Below are 23,015 nucleotides of genomic sequence, written 5' to 3' on the forward strand. Positions count from 1 at the left end.
GTGCAAGTGTATGCTATGTAGTGTGTGTATCTGCATGTATAAGTGTATGCTATGTAGTGTGTGTATCTGTATGTATAAGTGTGTGTATATCTGCATGTATAAGTGTATGCTATGTAGTGTGTGTGTGTATCTGCATGTATAAGTGTATGTTATGTAGTGTGTGTGTGTATCTGCATGTATAAGTGTATGCTATGTAGTGTGTGTGTGTGTGTGTATCTGCATATGTAGTGTGTGTGTGTATCTGCATGTATAAGTGTATGCTATGTAGTGTGTGTGTGTATCTGCATCTATAAGTGTATGCTATGTAGTGTGTGTGTGTGTGTGTGTGTATCTGCATGTATAAGTGTATGCTATGTAGTGTGTGTGTGTGTATCTGCATATGTAAGTATATGCTATGTAGTGTGTTACTTGTCACAAATAACAAAAAATGGTCTTGGCTTTTCTGTTGATTCTTTACTAAGTTTAATAGCTGCTGAGACAAAGCGTTACCAGAAGCACACACAACAGCACAGTATACATAAAGATATGTAGAAGGTGTGCAAGTAATGAGTGTATATTGCCATAAAATGTATAAAAGACAAGTGGATTTTCTCTGTGCAGTTAAACCCTTGCATATATTTCTTGTGGCTGTAAAAACATAACCCTAACACTGAGTTTTACAGACGTGTGCAGCAATCTGATAGCCGAGGTAACAATAGCTACTAAATATTAAATGGCACTTTTTAAAACCAAACAAAAACCCCCCACAAACTCCTTGTATACCAGAGAGAGTTGTTTTCAGCCATCTCTGGCAAGTGATAGATTTACTCTGACCCTAAAGGATATTATTTATATGACATTATGCATGTGACCCTATTGCTGCCTTTAAATAAAAAATAAAAAAAGGTAAACAATACTGACAAAGCTATGAATACAGCTGTATAGTTGCCTTGGCAACACTGTAAACATTTTCAGTATTGATATTATGGATGTCGGATATTTTCACAAACAACGCTAATTAACTAAAAAAATAAATAAAAAAATGAATTAACAGCAAACCGCCATTAACGCTCCAGCAAATTAGTGTATGTTTAGCAAAGATTGAGTGTGCGTAACACATGTGTCAGTTTGCGTATGCACCATATTGCACAGACAGTATGTTGCATGATGAATTTATCACCACTGAGCTGACCATTGCGCATAAATTTGTCAGTTCCGCAGCTGGCAGCATAGAAGTCAGGCAGCATGTGAACTATTGGGATACTACAGTTCCTGAAGTTCACATTACTGTGCCTTGTACTCAATGCATGTGTGACAAGCAGCAGCGTGCGGCACAAACTACTGGGAAAAGGAAACTCCGCTATTGGGCCATGAACACATGAGTGCGCTACAGTTAAAAGGAGCGTGCGATTGTGGAGCAGAAGGGTTAAATGCAGGGCTTTGACAAACCTGGGCACAAATTGGACCTTAAATTGAGCCCTAACACCCTTGTTTGGAGCCCACAACCTGCCCATGGATTCCCTCAATTACCCCTGCCTACCGCCACTTGCCACTGCCTTCAGAGCAGTAAAGTGCATATGAATACTATGCACCAGAGAGTTTTTATGTAGGTGCACTAACAGAGCTTCTACATTTTTAATGCCTTTAACAATACAGGGGATTCAATCTTCAAAGCAACACTTATTATCTAAAGAAAAAATACACCACAATCACCAACACAAAACACACACTACATACACAAATATCTTATACAATAGGATTTTATTTTAAATAGTTGTAATTGTTTTTATTACATTTGCGTGTCAGGACAAGTACATTGTCATAAGGGACAAGCAGACTGGGCAAACACTTTAGTCCCGTAGACAAGTAGATTTTTTTTTACATTTCCACACTCCTGGATATGATCGAGTCCAGGCCTGGACCAAAAATAATCTTTCCCTTAAATGGAAGGGAAAGCAATCTAGATTTGGACGTCATGTCAGCAGACCATGACTACAACCACAGGGCCCTCAGGGCTAGAACAGAAAGCCCTGATGTCCTGATATTCAAACGAATAATCTGCATATTAGCATAATAAATAAACGAATTAGCAAACCTCAGGGCCTTCATCGAGGGGAGTCTCCACCTCGATCATCTCTGACACAGAGTCACACCAATAGGTAGCAGGTCCCGCCACCGCAGCAACCGTGGCAGCAGGTTGAAAAACTAACCCTGTGTGCTGAAATTTTTTTCTTAACAGGGTCTCCAATTTCTTATCCATCGGTTTCTTAAACAACAAACTTTCCTCAAGAGGGATAGTGGTGCGTTTAGCGAGTGTGGGGACAGATCCCCATAATTCTAGCTGAGCATCTGGAACCGGGAACAATTTTTTAAACTAAGAAGGGGAGAAAGATGATCCAAGTCTCTCCCATTTATTCTTGATAATATTCGCCATATTTACGGGAACCGGGAAAGTCTGTGGCATTACCCTGTCCTCAAACTTTATCCAGCTTAGGAATAGAAGGTTCCCCCGGTAGCTTTGGTTCCGGAACATCTAGAATTGCTAACACCTCTTAATAAAAAGCGTAAGTTCTCCATCCTAAACCGAAAGTCTGGTTCCTCCGCAGCCGGAGCCCTAGAGGCCGCGGATTCCGACCCAGAGAGAGAGGCCTCCGAAGTATCGGAATCCTCAGCATCAGCGGATAATCTAGTCTCAGATACATCCAACGGAGTAGATAACCCCTGGGAAAGATAGAAATGTTTAACCTTTCGCTTGCACTTGGCCGGGCAAAGTAAAGCACTAATGACTGCAGATACCGCCGTTTGCAAATGCTCAGCAAAATCGGGCGGCAACATGGCCCCTCCTGCAGGAGGATCAGAATTGCACTGGGGAGCTGCATGTGTAATCGGAGATGAATGTAGGGAACGCACCTCACAGGATAGAGACCCCTCAGAGGTGGGTGGCTCAGTGGTACTAAACATTTTATTTCTTATAGATATCACTATTTTGTCGAGGCATGTGGAACATAGTTGAGCAGGCGGAGATACCAAAACCTCCTCACAAAAAACACAGGCTTTAGTCTCTAACATATTAGAGTCCTCCATAGCTTGCGCTTTAATAAGGACTACAGAAAAAGATTAAATGGCACCTTTATACTTTTAATGACCGGGGCACTCACCACCTCCTATGACCCAGGCCCACAGAGAAACTTTGTAAACGTCTCCTGCAACCGACGGTCAGGAAAAGGAAGAGAAAGAGGCCACAACCTGTCACATGGAGTGCCGTGCAGGACCTCCCCCGTAGCCAGGAAAAAAGCACGCCAACTAAACAGGCTGTGCAGTAATCAAGGAAGGAAAAAACCTGACTGTTCCACATTGCCAGAGCCACATCTCACACATGTCACAGCAAAAACACAATAAAACACAATCATGTATACATCCCCCCTGTTCAATAATCACCTTCCAGAGATATTAACCCTTGATTCTATACAGATAAAGGAGCCACACTGTGACCCTGTCTTCTTGCGTTATCATTATAGATATAAAAAATGAAATGATCTTACCAGAATCAACGCCATGGAACAGGAACACGGCCTCTCAAGTTTGACAGTGTGTAGCATCGCTCCTGACATGGACTTGAGTGATGAAAGCAGGCAGTGAAACTCGTCAACACTGATTGCTTAAGGAACTGTTAATACGAGTCTGGATGGTGTTGCAGAAAGACTGTCCCTGCATCTCCAGACCCTAACATTTGTCAATGCTCTCACTGAGAGGCTGACAAGACTACTTAAAACTCCAGTCCCATTCCGAAGAGTACTACGCTCCATAAGAGACTACTCCGAAATGTTCCGAAACTTCTTTGCCATCCTCCTGTGACAAAAGGCAAAGAATGACTGGGGGATGAGGGGAGTGGGGGAGGTATTTAAGCCTTTGGCTGGGATGTCTTTGCCTCCTCCAGGTGGCCAGGTTCTGTATTTCCCACAAGGAATGAATGAAGCCGTGGACTCTCCTCCTATTAAATGGAAATGGGCCTAGATCAATACTTTGGGTTGTTTACTAAAAAAATATATACATGTGAAGGGTTATTCATTATTCAGGGATTCCTGACGGATATCAGTGTCCAATGTAACTATCGCTAATTTTGAGAAAAAAAAGTTTGAAAATAGCAATGTGCTACTTGTACTTATTGCCCTATAACTTGCAAAAAAAGCAAAGAACATGTAAACATTGGGTATTTCTAAACTCAGGACAAAATCTAGTACTATTTAGCATGGGTGTTTTTGGTGGTTGTAGATGTGTAACAGAAAGTGTTTTTTTCATTTTTTCATCATATTTTATATATTTTTTTATAGTAAGTTATATGATATGATGAAAATAATGTTATCATTAGAAAACATAATTTATGTAAGAATTTACAAGATAATGCATTTCTTTCATATTGGCAAGAGTCCATGAGCTAGTGACGTATGGGATATACATTCCTACCAGGAGGGGCAAAGTTTCCCAAACCTCAAAATGCCTATAAATACACCCCTCACCACACCCACAATTCAGTTTAACGAATAGCCAAGTAGTGGGGTGATAAAGAAAGGAGTAAAAAGCATCAACAAAGGAATTTGGAAATAATTGTGCTTTATACAAAAAAATCATATGAGTCCATGAGCTAGTGACGTATGGGATATCAATACCCAAGATGTGGAACTCCACGCAAAAGTCACTAGACAGGGAGGGATAAAGATAAACAGCCATTTTCCGCTGGAAAAATAATCAACAACCCAAAAACATAATTTATGCTTACCTGATAAATTTATTTCTCTTGTAGTGTATCCAGTCCACGGATCATCCATTACTTATGGGATATTCTCCTTCCCAACAGGAAGTTGCAAGAGGATCACCCACAGCAGAGCTGCTATATAGCTCCTCCCCTAACTGCCATATCCAGTCATTTGACCGAAACAAAAAGAGAAAGGAGAAACCATAGGGTGCAGTGGTGACTGTAGTTTAATTAAATTTTAGACCTGCCTTAAAAGGACAGGGCGGTCCGTGGACTGGATACACTACAAGATAAATAAATTTATCAGGTAAGCATAAATTATGTTTTCTCTTGTTAAGTGTATCCAGTCCACGGATCATCCATTACTTGCGGGATACCAATACCAAAGCTAAAGTACACGGATGATGGGAGGGACAAGGCAGGGATTAAGCGGAAGGAACCACTGCCTGAAGAACCTTTCTCCCAAAAACAGCCCCCGAAGAAGCAAAAGTATCAAATTTGTAAAATTTTGAAAAAGTGTGAAGCGAAGACCAAGTCGCGGCCTTGCAAATCTGTTCAACAAAGGCCTCATTTTTAAAGGCCCAGGTGGAAGCCACAGTTCTAGTAGAATGAGCTGTAATCCTTTCAGGGGGCTGCTGTCCAGCAGTCTCATAGGCTAGGCGTATAATACTCCGAAGCCAAAAGGAAAGAGAGGTTGCCGAAGCTTTTTGACCTCTCCTCTGACCAGAATAAACGACAAACAGGGAAGATGTTTGACGAAAATCTTTAGTAGCTTGTAAGTAAAACTTCAAGGCACGGACTACGTCCAGATTATGTAAAAGACGTTCCTTCTTTGAAGAAAGATTAGGACACAATGATGGAACAACAATCTCTTGATTGATATTCTTGTTAGAAACCACCTTAGGTAAAAACCCAGGTTTGGTACGCAGAACTACCTTATCTGCATGAAAAATCAGATAAGGAGAATCACATTGTAAGGCAGATAGCTCAGAGACTCTCCGAGCCGAGGAAATAGCCATCAAAAACAGAACTTTCCAAGATAAAAGCTTAATATCAATGGAATGAAGGGGTTCAAACGGAACTCCTTGAAGAACTTTAAGAACCAAGTTTAAGCTCCATGGGGGAGCAACAGGTTTAAACACAGGCTTAATTCTAACCAAAGCCTGACAAAATGCCTGGACGTCTGGAACTTCTGCCAAACGCTTGTGCAAAAGAATAGACAGAGCAGAAATCTGTCCCTTTAAGGAACTAGCTGATAATCCTTTGTCCAAACCCTCTTGGAGAAAGGACAATATACTAGGAATCCTAACCTTACTCCATGAGTAACTCTTGGAGTCACACCAGTAAAGATATGTACGCCATATCTTGTGATAGATTTTCCTGGTAACAGGCTTTCGTGCCTATATTAAGGTATCAATGACTGACTCGGAGAAGCCACGCTTTGATAGAATCAAGCGTTCAATCTCCATGCAGTCAGTCTCAGAGAAATTAGATTTGGATGATTGAAAGGACCTTGTATTAGAAGGTCCTGTCTTAGAGGCAGAGTCCATGGTGGAAAGGATGACATGTCCACTAGGTCTGCATACCAGGTCCTGCGTGGCCACGCAGGCGCTATTAGAATCACCGATGCTCTCTCCTGTTTGATTTTGGCAATCAGTCGAGGGAGCAGAGGAAACGGTGGAAACACATAAGCCAGGTTGAAGAACCAAGTCGCTGCTAGAGCATCTATCAGCGTCGCTTCTGGGTCCCTGGACCTGGATCCATAACAAGGAAGCTTGGCGTTCTGGCGAGACGCCATGAGATCCAACTCTGGTTTGCCCCAACGATGAATCAACTGAGCAAACACCTCCGGATGGAGTTCCCACTCCCCCGGATGAAAAGTCTGACGACTTAGAAAATCCGCCTCCCAGTTCTCCACGCCTGGGATATGGATTGCTGACAGGTGGCAAGAGTGAGTCTCTGCCCAGCTAATTATTTTTGAGACTTCTAACATCGCTAGGGAACTCCTGGTTCCCCCTTGATGGTTGATGTAAGCCACAGTCGTGATATTGTCCGACTGAAATCTGATGAACCTCAGTGTTGCTAACTGAGCCCAAGCCAGAAGAGCATTGAATATTGCTCTTAACTCCAGAATATTTATCGGAAGGAGTTTCTCCTCCTGAGTCCATGATCCCTGTGCCTTCAGGGAGTTCCAGACTGCACCCCAACCTAGAAGGCTGGCATCTGTTGTTACAATTGTCCAATCTGGCCTGCGAAAGGTCATACCCTCGGACAGGTTGACCCGAGACAACCACCAGAGAAGAGAATCTCTGGTCTCTTGATCCAGATTTAGCAGAGGGGACAAATCTGTGTAATCCCCATTCCACTGACGTAGCATGCATAATTGCAGCGGTCTGAGATGTAGGCGTACAAATAGCACTATGTCCATTGCCGCTACTATTAAGCCGATCACCTCCATACACTGAGCCACCGAAGGGCGCGGAATGTAATGAAGAATACGGCAAGCATTTAGAAGCTTTGATAACCTGGACTCAGTCAGGTAAATTTTCATTTCTACAGAATCTATAAGAGTCCCTAAGAAGGAGACTCTTGTGAGTGGGGATAGAGAACTCTTTTCCTCGTTCACTTTCCACCCGTGCGATCTCAGAAATGCCAGAACTATCTCTGTATGAGACTTGGCAATTTGAAAGCTTGACGCCTGTATCAGGATATTGTCTAGATACGGAGCCAACGCTATGCCTCGCGGTCTTAGAACCGCCAGAAGTGAGCCCAGAACCTTCGTAAAGATTCTCGGGGCTGTAGCCAACCCGAAGGGAAGAGCTACAAATTGGTAATGCCTGTCTAGAAAGGCAAACCTTAGAAACCGATGATGATGATCCTTGTGAATCGGTATGTGAAGGTAGGCATCCTTTAAGTCCACTGTGGTCATGTACTGACCCTCTTGGATCATGGGTAGGATGGTCCGAATAGTTTCCATTTTGAAAGAATTTGTTTAAGATCTTTAGATCCAAAATTGGTCTGAAGGTTCCCTCTTTTTTGGGAACCACAAACAGATTTGAATAAAAACCCTGTCCTTGTTCCGTCCGCGGAACTGGATGGATCACTCCCATTACTAGGAGGTCTTGCACACAGCGTAGGAATGCCTCTTTCTTTATCTGATTTGCAGATAACCTTGAAAGATGAAATCTTCCTTGTGGAGGGGAAGCTTTGAAGTCCAGAAGATATCCCTGAGATATGATCTCCAACGCCCAGGGATCCTGAACATCTCTTGCCCACGCCTAGGCGAAGAGAAAAAGTCTGCCCCCTACTAGATCCGTCGCCGGATAGGGGGCCGTTCCTTCATGCTGTCTTAGAGGCAGCAGCAGGCTTTCTGGCCTGCTTGCCTTTGTTCCAGGACTGGTTAGGTTTCCAGGCCTGCTTAGATTGAGCAAAAGTTCCCTCTTGTCTTGAAGCGGAGGAAGTTGATGCTGCACCTGCCTTGGAATTTCGAAAGGCACGAAAATTAGACTGTTTGGCCTTTGATTTGGCCCTGTCCTGAGGAAGGGTATGACCCTTACCTCCAGTAATGTCAGCAATAATTTCTTTCAAACCAGGCCCGAATAAGGTCTGCCCCTTGAAAGGAATGTTGAGTAATTTAGACTTTGAAGTCACATCAGCTGACCAGGATTTGAGCCATAGCGCCCTACGCGCCTGGATGGCGAATCCGGAATTCTTAGCTGTTAGTTTAGTCAAATGAACAATGGCATCAGAAACAAATGAGTTAGCTAGCCTCTTCCAGGGCCTCAAACCAGAATGCCGCCGCAGCAGTGACAGGCGCAATGCATGCAAGGGGCTGTAAAATAAAACCTTGTTGAATAAACATTTTCTTAAGGTAACCCTCCAATTTTTTATCCATTGGATCTGAAAAAGCCCAACTGTCCTCAACTGGGATAGTGGTACGCGTTGCTAAAGTAGAAACTGCTCCCTCCACCTTAGGGACAGTCTGCCATAAGTCCCGTGTAGTGGCATCTATTGGAAACATTTTTCTAAATATAGGAGGTGGGGAAAAGGGCACACCGGGCCTATCCCACTCCTTACTAATAATTTCTGTAAGCCTTTTAGGTATTGGAAAAACATCAGTACTCACCGGCACTGCATAGTATTTATCCAGCCTACACAATTTCTCTGGCACCGAATCAGAGACGTCACCCACAGACTGAAGCTCTCCGTCCTCAGGTTCTGCATATTGTGACGCAGTATCAGACATGGCTCTTACAGCATCTACGCACTCTGTATCTCGTCAAACCCCAGAGCTATCGCGCTTGCCTCTCAATTCAGGCAATCTGGATAATACCTCTGACAGGGTATTATTCATGATTGCAGCCATGTCCTGCAAAGTAATCGCTATGGGCGTCCCTGATGTACTTGGCGCCATATTAGCGTGTGCCCCTTGAGCGGGAGTCGAAGGGTCCGACACGTGGGGAGAGTTAGTCGGCATAACTTCCCCCTCGACAGACCCCTCTGGTGACAATTCTTTTATAGATAAAGACTGATCTTTACTGTTTAAGGTGAAATCAATATATTTAGTACACATTCTCCTATGGTGCTCCACCATGGCTTTTAAACATAATGAACAAGTATCCTCTGTTTCAGACATGTTTGTACAGACTAGCAATGATACTAGCAAGCTTGGAAAACACTTTAAAGCAAGTTAACAAGCAATATAAAAAACGTTACTGTGCCTTAAGAGAAACAAATTTTGACAAAATTTGAAATAACAGTGAAAAAAGGCAGTTACACTAATAACTAATAACATTTTTACAGTGTATGTAACAAGTCAGCAGAGCATTGCACCCACTTGCAAATGGATAATTAACCCCTTAATAACAAAAACAGAATAATAAATGACAAAAACGTTTTTTTAAACACAGTCACAACAACTGCCACAGTCTACTGTGATTGTTACCCTCCGCAAACACGACTTTGAAGCCTTTTGAGCCCTTCAGAGATGTCCTGTATCATGCAGAGGGAAGCTGAATGTCTCTGTCAGTATTTTTAACTACACAGAAAAGCACTAAAATATCCCCTTCCCACTCATATTGCAACAGTGGAAAGCTTCAGGAAACTGTCTCTAGGCAGAAATCAAACCAGCCATATGGAAAAAAACTAGGCCCCAATAAGTTTTGTCACCAAACATATATAAAAACGATTATGTTTTATGCCTCTCTATTAATAAGCCTGATACCAGTAGCTATCACTGCATTTAAGGCTTTACTTACATTAATCCGGTATAAGCAGCATTTTCTAGCAAATTCCATCCCTAGAAAAATAATTTAACTGCACATACCTTATTGCAGGAAAACCTGCACGCCATTCCCTCTCTGAAGTTACCTCACTCCTCAGAATATGTGAGAACAGCCATGGATCTTAGTTACTTCTGCTAAGATCATAGAAAATGCAGGCAGATTCTTCTTCTAAATACTGCCTGAGATAAATAGTACACTCCGGTACCATTTAAAAATAACAAACTTTTGATTGAAGAAATAAACTAAGTATAAAACACCACTCTCCTCTTACGACCTCCATCTTTGTTGAGGGTTGCAAGAGAATGACTGGATATGGCAGTTAGGGGAGGAGCTATATAGCAGCTCTGCTGTGGGTGATCCTCTTGCAACTTCCTGTTGGGAAGGAGAATATCCCATAAGTAATGGATGATCCGTGGACTGGATACACTTAACAAGAGAAATATAAGTTTATTCTTATAATGAAAAGAAAAACTTAAAAACATCAGCAGAAGAATCAAACTGAAACAGCTGCCTGAAGAATCTTTCTACCAAAAACTGCCTCTGAAGAAGCAAATACATAAAAACGGTAGAATTTAGTAAATGTATGCAAAGAGAACCAAGTTGCCACTTTGCAAATCTGTTCAACTGAAGCTTAATTCTTAAAAGTCCACGAAGTGGAGACTGATCTAGTAGAATGATCCACAATTCTCTGAGGCGAGGCTTGACCCGACTCCAAATAAGCTTGGTGAATCAAAAGCTTAACCAAAAAGCCAAGGAAATGGCAGAAGCCTTCTGACCTTTCCTAGAACCAGAAAATACAATAGACTAGAAGTCTTCCTGAAATCTTAGTAGATTCAATATAATATTTCAAAGCTCTCACCACATCCAAAGAATGTAAGGATCTTTCCAAAGAATTCTTAGGATTAGGACACAAAGAAGGGACAACAATTTCTCTACTAATGTTGTTAGAATTCACAACCTTAGGAAAAAATGTAAAAGAAGTCTGCAAAACCACCTTATCCTGATGAAATATCAGAAAAGGAGATTCATAAGAAAGAGCAGATAACTCAGAAACTCTTCTAGTAGAAGAGATGGCCAAAAGGAACAACAGTTTCCAAGAAAGTAGTTTAATGCCCTGCATAGGCTCAAATGGAAGAGCCTGAAAAGCCTTCAAAACCAAATAAAAACTCCAAGGATGAGAGATTGATTTAATGATAGGCTTGATATGAACCAAAGCCTGTACAAAACAATGAATATCAGGAAGTTTAGCAATCTTTCTGTGAAATAAAACAGAAAGAGCAGAGATTTGTCCCTTCAAGAAACTTGCAGACAAAATCGTATCCAAACCATCCTGAAGAAACTGTAAAATTCTAGGAATTCTAAAAGAATGCCAAAAAAATATATGAGAAGAGCACCATGAAATGTAAGTCTTCCAAACTTGATAATAAATCTTTCTAGAGACAGATTTACAAGCTTGTAACATAGTAATAAATCACCGAGTCAGAGAAACCTCTATGACTTAGCACTAGGCGTTCAATTTCCACACCTTCAAATTTAATTATTTGAGATCCTGATGGAAAAACAGACCTTGAGACAGTAAGTCCGGCCTTAATGGAAGTGGCCAAGGTTGGCAACTGGACATCGGAAAAAGATCCGTATACCAAAACCTGAGAGGCCATGCTGGAGTCACCAGCAACATGAACGATTGTTCCATGGTGATTTTGGAGATAACTCTTGAAAGGAGAACAAGAGGCGGTAAAAGATAAGCAGGTTGATAACACCAAGGAAGTGTCAATGCATCCACTGCTTCCGCCTGAAAATCCATGAACCTGGGCAGGCATCTGGGAAGTCTCTTGATTAGATGAGAGGCCATCAGATCTATCTCTGGAGGACCCCACATCTGAACAAGCTGAGAAAACACATCTGGATGGAGAGACCACTCCCCCGGACGTAAAGTCTGACAACTGAGATAATCCGCCTCCCAATTGTCTACACCTGGGATATGAACCACAGAATTTAGACAGGAGCTGGATTCCGCCCAAGCAAGTATCCGAGATACTTCATTCATAGCTTGGGGACTGAGAATCCCACCCTGATGATTGACATATGCCACTGTTGTGATATTGTCTGTCTGAAAACAAATGAATGGTTCTCTCTTCAACAGAGGCCAGAACTTAAGAACTCTGAAACTGCACAGAGTTCTAAAATATTGATTGGTAATCTCGCCTCTTGAGATTTCCAAACCCCTTGTGCTGTCAGAGATCCCCAAACAGCTCCCCAACCTGAAAGACTTGCAACTGTTGTGATCACAGTCCAGGTTGGACGAACAAAAGAAGCCCTAAACGCTGGTGATTTAACCACCAAGTCAGAGAGTATCGAACATTGGGATTTAAGGATATTAATTGTGATATCTTTGTATAATCCCTGCACCATTGATTCAGCATACAAAGCTGGGGAGGTCTCATGTGAAAACGAGCAAAGGGAATCGCGTCCGAAGCTGCAGTCATGAGATCTAAAACTTCCATGCACATAGCCACTGAATGGAATGACTGAGACTGAAGGTTCCGACAGGCTGCAACCAATTTAAACGTCTATTGTCTGTTGGGAGTCATGGACACTGAATCTATCTGGAAGCCAAAAAAAGGTGACCCTTGTCTGAGGAATCTTGAAACTCTTTGGTAAATTGATCCTCCAACCATGTTTGAGAAGAAACAACACTAGTTGATTCGTGTGAGATTCTGCAGAACGTAAAGACTGAGCGAGTACCAAGATATTGTCCAAATAAGGAACACCGTAATACCCCGCTCTCAGATTACAGAGAGTAGGACACCTAGAACCTTTGAAAAGATTCTTTGAGCGGTTGTTAGGCCAAATGGAAGAGCAACAAATTGGTAATGCATGTCTAGAAAAGAGAATCTCAGGAACTGAAAATGATCTGAATGAATCGGAATATTAAGGTATACATCCTGCAAGTCTATTGTAGACATAAAATGTCCTTGCTGAACAAAAGGCAGAATAGTCCTTATAGTCACCATTTTAAAGTTGGTACTCTTACATAAAAGATTCAAAATTTTCAGATCTAGAACTGGTCTGAATGAATTTTCCTTCTTTGAGACAATGAATAGATTTGAATAAAACCCCAGACCCTGTTCCTGAAAAAGAACTGGCATGATTACCCCTGAAACTCCAGGTCTAAAACACACGTCAGGAAAGCCTGAGCATTTACTGGATTTGCTGGGATGCATGAGAGAAAAAAATCTTCTCACAGGAGGTCTTACTCAGAATCATATTCGATAACCCTGTGAGACAATACTCTGAAACCATTGATTTTTAACAGAATTTATCCAAACATCCTTGAAAAAAACCTTAATCTGCCCCTTACCAGCTGAGCTGGAATGAGGGCTGCACCTTCATGCGGACTTAGGGGCTGGCTTTGGTTTCTTAAATGGCTTGGATTTATTTAAATTAGATGAAAATTTCCAATTGGAAACAGATTCCTTGAGGGAAGGATTAGGTTTTTGTTCCTTATTTGACAAAAAGAACGAAAATGGTTAGAAGCTTTAGATTTACCCTTAGGTCTCTAATTACCTTGGAAAGAAGAGATAGCAATCTAGACTTAGAAGTCATATTAGCATTCCAAGATTTAAGCCACAAAGCTATTCTAGCTAAAATAGCTAAAGATATAGGTCTAACATCAATCTTGATGATATAAAAAAATGGTAACAGAAATGATTAGCATGTTGCAGTAAGCGAACAATGCTAGATAAATCAGAATCCAATTCTTGTTGCGCTAAATTCTCCAACAAAAATGTTGATGCAGCTGCAACATCCGCCAAAGAAATTGCAGGCCTGAGAAGATGACCTGAAAATAAATAAGCTTTCCTTAGATAAGATTCAAGTTTCCTGTCTAAAAGGAACTTAAATACTATCTTCCATAGGAATAGAGGTACATGCAGCAAGAGTAGAAATAGCCCCATCAATTTTGGGGATCTTTTCCCAAAACTCTATAAAAAATGCTGGTAAAGGATACAATTTTTTAAACCTATAAGAAGAAAAAAAAGAAGTACCCGGCTTATTCCATTTCTTAGAAATCATATCAGAAATAGCATCAGGAACAGTAAAAAAACCTCTGAAGTAACCACAGGAGGTTTTAAAAAACAGAATTTACTAGTTCTAATATCAAGAGGACTGGTTTCCTTGATATCCAAAGTAATTAACACTTCTTAAAACAAAGAATGAAAATACTTAATTTTAAATAAATAAGTAGATTTGTTAGTGTCAATATCTGAGGAAGAATCTTCTGAATTCATTATGTTGTCGGTCATTTGAAATTTCATCAACCTTATGAGAAATTTTAAAAGACCTTTTATATTAATTAGAAGGCGGAATAGCAGACAAAGCCTTCTGAATAGAATCAGTAAAAAAATCTTAAAATTCATAGGTATAACATGTACATTAAAAGTTGAAGGAACAGCAACAGGCAATGTACTATTACTGATGGACATATTATCTGCATGTAAAAGTTTATCATGACAACTATTTACAAACGATAATCGGAAATAAAATGCACTTAGCTTTGGTAGAACTGATATCAGGCAGCAAAGTTCCAACAGATACTTCTGAGACAGGATCAGATTGTGATATCTTGCAAAATGTAAAATAAAACACAACATATAAAGCAAAATTATCAATTTCCTTATATGACAATTTTAGGAATGAGGAAAATGCAAATAGCATAGCCCTCTGACATAGAAAAAGGCAAGAGGCAAATAGCAATGGGGTGATAAAATAATGAAAAAATTTGGCGCCAAGTATGACGCACAACAAACTGAAATTTTTTTGGCGCTCAAAACGTCCGGAATGACACACTCGCGTCACTAACGACGCAACCTTGTGTAAGGAATGCGGCGTCAACTACGACACCGGAAATGACGAACTTGCATCAACGGACGTACTTTCGCGCCAAAAAATTCTTGCGCCAAGAATGACGCAATAAAGTCTAGCATTTGGCGCACCCGCTGGACTAATTCTGCCCGCAATTTGCAAAGAAAAATGTAGTCAATTTGAAAAAAATACTAAACCCCAGATAAGAAAAATATTTCTTAATATGTTTATTTTCCCCAAATATGAAACTGACAGTCTGCAAAAAAGGAAATACATGAACCTGACTCATGGCAAATATAAGTACAATACATATATTTAGAACTTTATATTAATGCATAAAGTGCCAAACCATAGTTGAGGTGTCTTAAGTAATAAAAACATACTTACCGAAAGAAACCCATCCACATATAGCAGATAGCCAAACCAGTACTGAAACAGTTATCAGTAGAGGTAATGGTATATGAGAGTATATCGTCGATCTGAAAAGGGAGGTAGGAGATGAATCTCTACGACCGATAACAGAGAACCTATGAAATTTATCTCCCGTGAGGAAAACCATTGCATTCAATAGGTGATACTCCCTTCACATCCATCTGACATTCGCTGTACTCTGAGAGGAATCGGGCTTCAAAATGCTTAGAAGCGCATGTCAACGTAGAAATCTTAGCACAAACTTACTTCACCACCTCCATAGGAGGCAAAGTTTGTAAAACTAAATTGTGGGTGTGGTGAGGGGTGTATTTATAGGCATTTAGAGGTTTGGGAAACTTTGCCCCTCATGGTAGGAATTTATATCCCATACGTCACTAGCTCATGGACTCTTGCCAATTACATGAAAGAAAGTCCATTTAATGGCGATAAAAACAGTATATAATATGTGTGGGTACAGTAAATGAGTAAGAGGAAAATTACAGCTAAAAAGAAACACTGCAGAAATGTAAAAATAGCCCTGGTCCTTAACAGTAAGTCTGGTCACTAAAGGGTTAAACAACTTCCCAGCTTACTTTATCAAATTTGTTTCATTCTCTTGGTATCATTTGTTGAAGGAGCAGAAGTCCACTACTGGTTTCTAACTGAACACATTGGTAAGCCAATGGCAATAATTATATATATATATATATATATGCAGCCACCAATCAGCAGCTAGAACCTAGATTCTTTGCTGCTTCTGTGCTTACCTAGATAAACCTTTCAGTAAAGGATAACAAGAGAAGGAAGCAAGTTAAATAATAGAAGTAAACTGGTAAGTCCATGAGCTAGTAACGTATGGGATATACAATCCTACCAGGAGGGGCAAAGTTTCCCAAAATATTTTCTAACCTGGGGTTTAGTCTTTTTTTCCAATTTGACTTGTTTCTTTAAAATTCGTGGGCAAATTTAGGCTTGGGAGGGCGCAAAATGCTGTTATTTATTGCGTCATTCTTGGCGCGAGAATTTTTGGCGCGAATGTGCATCTATGACGACGCAAGTTCGCCATTTCCTGTATCTTAGTTGACGCCAGGTTGTTTGGCACGGAGTTGCGTCTGTTATGATGCAAGTTGTGTCATTTCCGGATGTTTTATACTTCCTTTTGCGTTGTGCGTCATACTTGGCGACAAAATTTTTTGTTTTATTTTACCCCACTTTCTATATGCTCCTTACCTTCTTTACGCTCAGCGGGCTATGCTATTTGCTTTTTTGCCTATTTTAGCATTTGCATTTTTTCCCATTCCTGCTATATGAGGAAATAAGATATTTTTTTGTTTAAATGTTGTTATTTTCTTTTCTTTTACATTTTACAAGATGTCACAATCTGATCCTGTCTCAGAAGCTGCTGTAGGAACCCTGCTGCCTGAACACAGTTCTACCAAAGCTAAGTGTATCTGTTGTAAGATAGCTCAGATTATATCTCCGGCTGTAGTATGCAACAGTTGTCATAAGCTTTTGCATGCAGAAAATCTTTCTATTAGTACTAGTACAGTATCTGTTGTTCCTTCAACATCTAATGTACATGATATCCTTGTGACATGAAAAATTATATTGCTGATGCGATACAGAAGGCTATGTCTGCTATTCTGCCTTCTAATAAACTTAAAAGGTCTTTTAAAACTTCTCATGATACTGATGAATTTTGTAATAACCGACAATACTGATATATCCACTTCTAATGAGGATCTCTCTGACTTAGAAGATCCTGCTTCAGACAGTGACAAATCAACTTATCTTTTTAAGATTGAGTATATTCGTTCTTTGTTGAAAGAAGTATTGATTACTTTGGATATTGAGGAGTCTGGTCCTCTTGATAACAAATCCAGTAAACGTTTGAATTCTGTTAAAAAACCTCCTGTGATTTTTCCTGTTCCTGATGCTATTTCTGATGTGATTGCTAAGGAATGGTCTAAGCCTGGTACTTCTTTTGTTCCTTCATCTAGGTTTAAAAAGTTGTATCCTTTGCCAGTAGCTAAGTTAGAGTTTTGGGAAAAAGTCCCTAAGGTTGATGGGGCTATTTCTACTCTTGCCAAGCGTACTACTATTTCTATGGAAGATAGTACTTCATTTAAGGATCCTTTAGATAGGAAAATACTTTTTGGTTGGAGAGCTTAGCACAACAGGAAAGAGATTCCGATTTGTCTAGCATTGCTTGTTTGCTTCAATATGCTAATCATTTTCTCTGTGATGCTATTTTTATATCATTAAGATTGATGTTAAAAATATGTCTTTGGCTATTTTAGCTAGAAGAGCTTTATGGCTCAAGTCATGGAATGCTGACATGGTATCTAAATCTAGGTTACTATCTATCATTCCAAGGTAATAATTTGTTTGGTTCTCAGTTGGATTCTATTATTTCCACTATTACTGGCGGTAAGGGAGTTTTTTTGCCCCAGCATAAAAAATCTAAGGGTAAAACTAGATCTTCTAATCGGTTTCATTCCTTAAAGAACAGAAAACCACTTCTTCCCCTAAGGGCTCTGACTCTAATTGGAAGCCATCTTCGAGCTGGAATAAATTCAAGCCTTATAAGAAACCAAAGCCACCCCCCAAAACTGCATAAAGGTGCGGCCCTCAATCCAGTTCTACTGGTGGGGGGCAGATTGAAATTATTTCAAGATGTTTGGACAGGTTCCATTCAGAATCATTGGATTCAGAATATTGTCTCAAGGGTATCTAATAGGTTTTTCTGTGAGAAGGTTTTTCTCTCTCACATTCCAACAAATCCTGTAAAAGCTCAGGCCTTTCTGAAGTGTGTTTCAGATCTGGAGCTTTCAGGGTTAATTGTACCAGTTCCACTTCTGGAACAGGGTTTGGGTTTTTATTCAAATCTATTCATTGTCCCGAAGAAGGAAAATTTATTCAGACCAGTTCTGGATCTGAAATTTTTTAATCGCTTTGTAAGGGTCCCAACTTTCAAGATGGTGACTATAAGGACTATTCTGCCTTTCGTTCAGCAAGGTCATTATATGTCCACAATAGACTTAAAGGATGCATATCTTCACATTCCGATTCATCCAGACCACTATCGGTTTCTGAGATTCTCTTTTCTATACAAGCATTACCAATCTGTCGCTCTTCCATTTGGCCTAGCGACAGCTCCAAGAATCTTTTCCAAGGTTCTAGGTGCCCTTCTACCTGTAATCAGAGAGCAGGGTATTGCAGTGTTTCGTTATTTGGACGATATCTTGGTACTGGCTCAATCTTTTCATTTAGCAGAATCTCACATGAATCAACTTGTGTTTCTTCAAAAACATGTTTGGATGATCAATTTACAAAAGAGTTTCTTGATTCCATAGACAAGGGTCACCTTTTTAGCTTTACAGATAGATGCAGTGTCCATGACTCTGTCTTTGACAGACAAGAGATGACTTAAGTTGGTTTCTGCCTGTCAAAACCTTCACTTTCGATCATTACCTTCAGTGGCTATGTGCATGGAAGTTTTAGGTCTCATGACTGCAGCATCGGATGCGATCCCCTTTGCTCGTTTTCATGAGACCTCTGCAGCTTTGCATGCTGAATCAATGGTGCAGGGATTATACTCGGATATCACAATTAATATTCTAAAATCCCAACATTCAACTCTCTCTGACTTGGTGGTTAAACCATCATCTTATTGTTCAAGGGGCCTCCTTTGTTCGTCCTTCCTGGACTGTGATTTAAACAGATGCAAGTCTCACAGGTTGGGGAGCTGTCTGGGGGGTCTCTGACAGCACAAGGGGTTTGGAATCCTCAAGAGGCAAGGTTACCAATCAATATTTTAGAACTCCGTGCTATTTTCAGGGCTCTTCAGGCTTGGCCTCTATTAAAGAGAGAATCATTTATTCGTTTTCAGACAGACAATATCACAACTGTGGCATATGTCAATAATCAGGGTCCTTCAGCAGTCCTTTAGCGATGAAAGTAGTATCTCGAATAATTTCTTGGGCAGAATTCAACTCCTGTCTGATTTCTGCAATACATATCCCGGGTGTAGACAATAGGGAAGTGGATTGTCTCAGCTGTCAGACTTTACATCCAGGGGAATGGACTCTCCATCCAGATGTATTTTGTCAGATTGTACAGATGTGAGGTCTTCCAGAAATAGATCTGATGGTGTCCTATTTAAACAAGAAACTTCCCAGGTTCAGAGATCCTCAGGCGGAGATGGTGGATGCGTTAGCAGTTCCTTGGTCTTACCAACCTGCTTACATATTTCTGCCCCTAGTTCTTCTTCCAAGGGTGATCTCCAAGATCATAATGGAACAATTGCATGTGTTTCTGATAGCACCAGCATAGATTCAAAGATTTTGGTTTGCGGATCTTGTCCAGATGTCAAGTTGCCAACCTTGGTCACTTCCTTTAAGGCAAGACCTTCTGTCTAAAGGGCCATTTTTCCATCATCTCAAATTGCTAAATTTGAAGTTATGGAAATTGAACGCTTAGTGCTTAGTCATAGAGGTTTCTCTGACTCAGTGATTAATACATTGACATTGCTACAGGCTCGTAAGTCTGTTTCAAGGAAGATTTATTATTGGGTTTGGAAAACCTATATTTCATGGTGTTCTTCTCATAAATTCTCTTGGCATTCTTTTAGAATTCCTATAATTTTACAGTTTCTTCAGGATGGTTTGGATAAAGATTTGTCTGCAAGTACTTTGAAGGGACAAATCTCTGCTCTGTTTTATTTCATAGAAAGATTGCTAATCTTCCTGTCATTCACTGTTTTGTTCAGGCTTTGGTTCATATCAAGCCTGTTATTAAATCAATTTCTCCTCCTTGGAGTCTTAATTTGGTTTTAAAGGCTTTGCCGACTCCTCCGTTTGCGCCTATGCTTTCTCTGGATATTAAAATACTTTTTTGGAAAGTATTGTTCCTTTTGGCTATCCTATTTCTTCAGCTAGGAGTTTCTGAACTATCTGCTTTCTCTTGTGAGTCTCCTTTTCTGAATTTCCATCAGGAAAAGGATGTTTTGCGGACTTCATTTAAATTTCTTCCTAAGGTTGTGAATTCTAACAACATTAGTAGGGACATTGTTGTTCCTTCCTTGTGTCCTAATCTTAGGAATACTCTTGAAAGATCTTTACATTCTTTAGATGTTGTAAGAGCTTTGAAATATGTTGAAGCTACTAAAGATTTCAGGAAGACTTCAAGTCTATTTGTTGTTTTTTCTGGTCCTAGGAAAGATCAGAAAGCCTCTGCCATTTATTTGGCATCTTGGTTAAAGCTTTTGATTCACAAGGCTTATTTGGATGCGGGGCAGTCTCCGCCTCAGCGAATTATAGCTCATTCTACTAGATCAGTCGCCACTTCTTGGGCATTTAAAAATGAAGCTTCGGTTGATCAGATTTGCAAAGCAGCAACTTGGTCTTCTTTGCATACATTTACTAAATGTTACCATTTTTATGTATTTGCTTCTTCTGAAGCAGTCTTTGGTAGAAAAGTTCTTCAGGCAGCTGTATCAGTTTGATTCTTCTGCTTATGATTTAAGTTTTTTTCTTGAAATTTATGTGAAATGTATGAGAAAGACTTATTTTTTTGTGTGGATTTAATTTTTTTCAGCGGTAATAGCCGTTTTTATTTTATCCATCCCTCTCTAGTGACTCTTCTGTGGTCTTCCACATCTTGGGTATTTCTATCCCATGTCACTATCTCATGGACTCTTGACAATTACATGAAAGAAAACAATTTATGTAAGAACTTACCTGATAAATTAATCTCTTTCATATTGGCAAGAGTCCATGAGTCCCACCCTTTTTTATGGTGGTTATGATTTTTGTATAAAAGCACAATTATATTTCCAGTTGCTCTTTTTGTATGCTTTTTTACTCATTTTATCACCTCACTACTTGGCTATTCTAGTTTGTAAAACTGAGTTGTGGGTGTGGTGGGAGGTGTATTTTAGGCATTTTGAGGTTTGGGAAACTTTGCCCCTCCTGGTAGGATTGTATATCCCATACGTCACTAGCTCATGGACTCTTGCCAATATGAAAGAAATTAATTTATCATGTAAGTTTTTACATAAATTATGGAGTTTTTTTATTAAATATTTTGTGTGTGCCCAAACATAACATGAAAACTGAAGAAGAAAAAAAAGAAAAAAAAAAGAAATTGCTCCCTTAACTGTTGGCCTCACTCTGACATAATTTAAACAAATTTGCCAAGTTGAGTTTTCCTTTGTTTCTGCTGTTGGTTATGTCAGCCAGAGAGAGCTCTGTACTGTTCTGAAACTTTTCCCTCCAAGATTCTACACTGAATTCCTGAAACCGCACACTGGCAGAAATACCAGATGGGCATTAATAAACACCTCCTATTTCCATTTTGTGGTGCACTGAAACCACGGACCTCTCTGTTAATGTCAAGGGCAAAGCCGTGGTAATTACATTTCTCAATGGATAGCAATTTACTTTGCCAGTTTTACTAAATTCAACAAGGAAATTTGCCATTTCACACAATCACTTTTTTGTGCAGCAACATTGCTTGCTAGAACTATAAGTTTAAAAACCCAATACAAATGTAAATGATATCTCACCCCATTGTTGAAATAGGTATTCAATACTTTCAGCCCGTGATGTTTGAGCTTCTCATCTGGAGCCACTGCGTATTCTGCCTGTAGAGCAAGAAAACAAAGGAAACCCTGAGAATACAGATTCCTTGATGCATAACAGGTTACAGGAATTAACCAATTGCCAAAATGTTTAACTATAAAAAAACTAGCTCATTACTATAACAAAATGACATTTAATGTATATACTGAATATGCAACTCTCAGCTTTTTCTTTGGTTGTCAATGTGTATACTGTTACAAAAACAAAAGCATATAATTATATATATATATATATATATATATATATATATATATACATACATATACATACACAGGTGGCCCTCGGTTTACGCCGGTTTCAATTTGCGCCGTTTCAAAATAACAATCTTTTTTTTCAGTCATGTAACTGCTATTGAAATGCATTGAAAAGCAGTGCACTAATTAAAATAGCCAGTAGGTGGAGCTGTCCGCTTGTGTTGCAGCAAAGTTAAAGGGACACTACCCAATTTTTTTCTTTTGTGATTCAGATAGAGCATGACATTTTAAGCAACTTTCTAATTTACTCAAATTATCAAATTTTCTTTATTCTCTTGGTATCTTTATTTGAAATGCAAGAATGTAAGTTTAGATGCCAGCCCATTTTTGGTGAACAACCTGGGTTGTCCTTGCGGATTGGTGGATAAATTCATCCACCAATAAAAAACTGCTGTCCAGAGTTCTTAAACAAGAAAAAAAACTTAGATGCCTTCTTTTTCAAATAAAGAAAGCAAGAGAATGAAGAAAAATTGATGATAGGAGTAAATTAGAAAGTTGCTTAAAATTGCATGCTCCATCTAAATCACAAAAGAAAAAATTTGGGTTCAGTGTCCCTTTAAGTAAACTTGGCAGGTCTGAAATTAATCTGTGTACACAGATCAGACCAGAGTTATCGAGCAAGATCTAGCAGCCACTTCCCTATTATCTTCCTGTCCAGCTGCTTGAGGTGAGGGTGCCTAACTGCTTATTGATCACTGCAGATTGAAATGCATATAATATGTGCAGACCCAAATTTATCTAACATGCTAACAATGCAGAGAACTGTTTGCAGAAAAATGCAAGTAAAAAACTTAGTTTGATGATGATGCAGTCTGTTGTGTAATTA

At 39.8% G+C, this 23,015-nt stretch overlaps 1 protein-coding gene across 2 annotated transcripts in view; it reads right to left on the reverse strand.

Moving 5' to 3' along the window:
* GRK4 (G protein-coupled receptor kinase 4) overlaps positions 1–23,015 on the reverse strand; it is a 592,539-nt gene that overhangs the window by 202,780 nt on the left and 366,744 nt on the right. For both annotated transcript variants that reach the window (XM_053704194.1, XM_053704195.1), the window contains exon 4: positions 21,860–21,937. In XM_053704194.1, coding sequence (XP_053560169.1) covers positions 21,860–21,937 — 78 coding nt within the window. The remainder of the gene's footprint in view (positions 1–21,859; positions 21,938–23,015) is intronic.

The sequence above is a fragment of the Bombina bombina genome, chromosome 2 (assembly GCF_027579735.1).
Source record: "Bombina bombina isolate aBomBom1 chromosome 2, aBomBom1.pri, whole genome shotgun sequence".
Taxonomy (NCBI): Eukaryota; Metazoa; Chordata; class Amphibia; order Anura; family Bombinatoridae; genus Bombina; species Bombina bombina.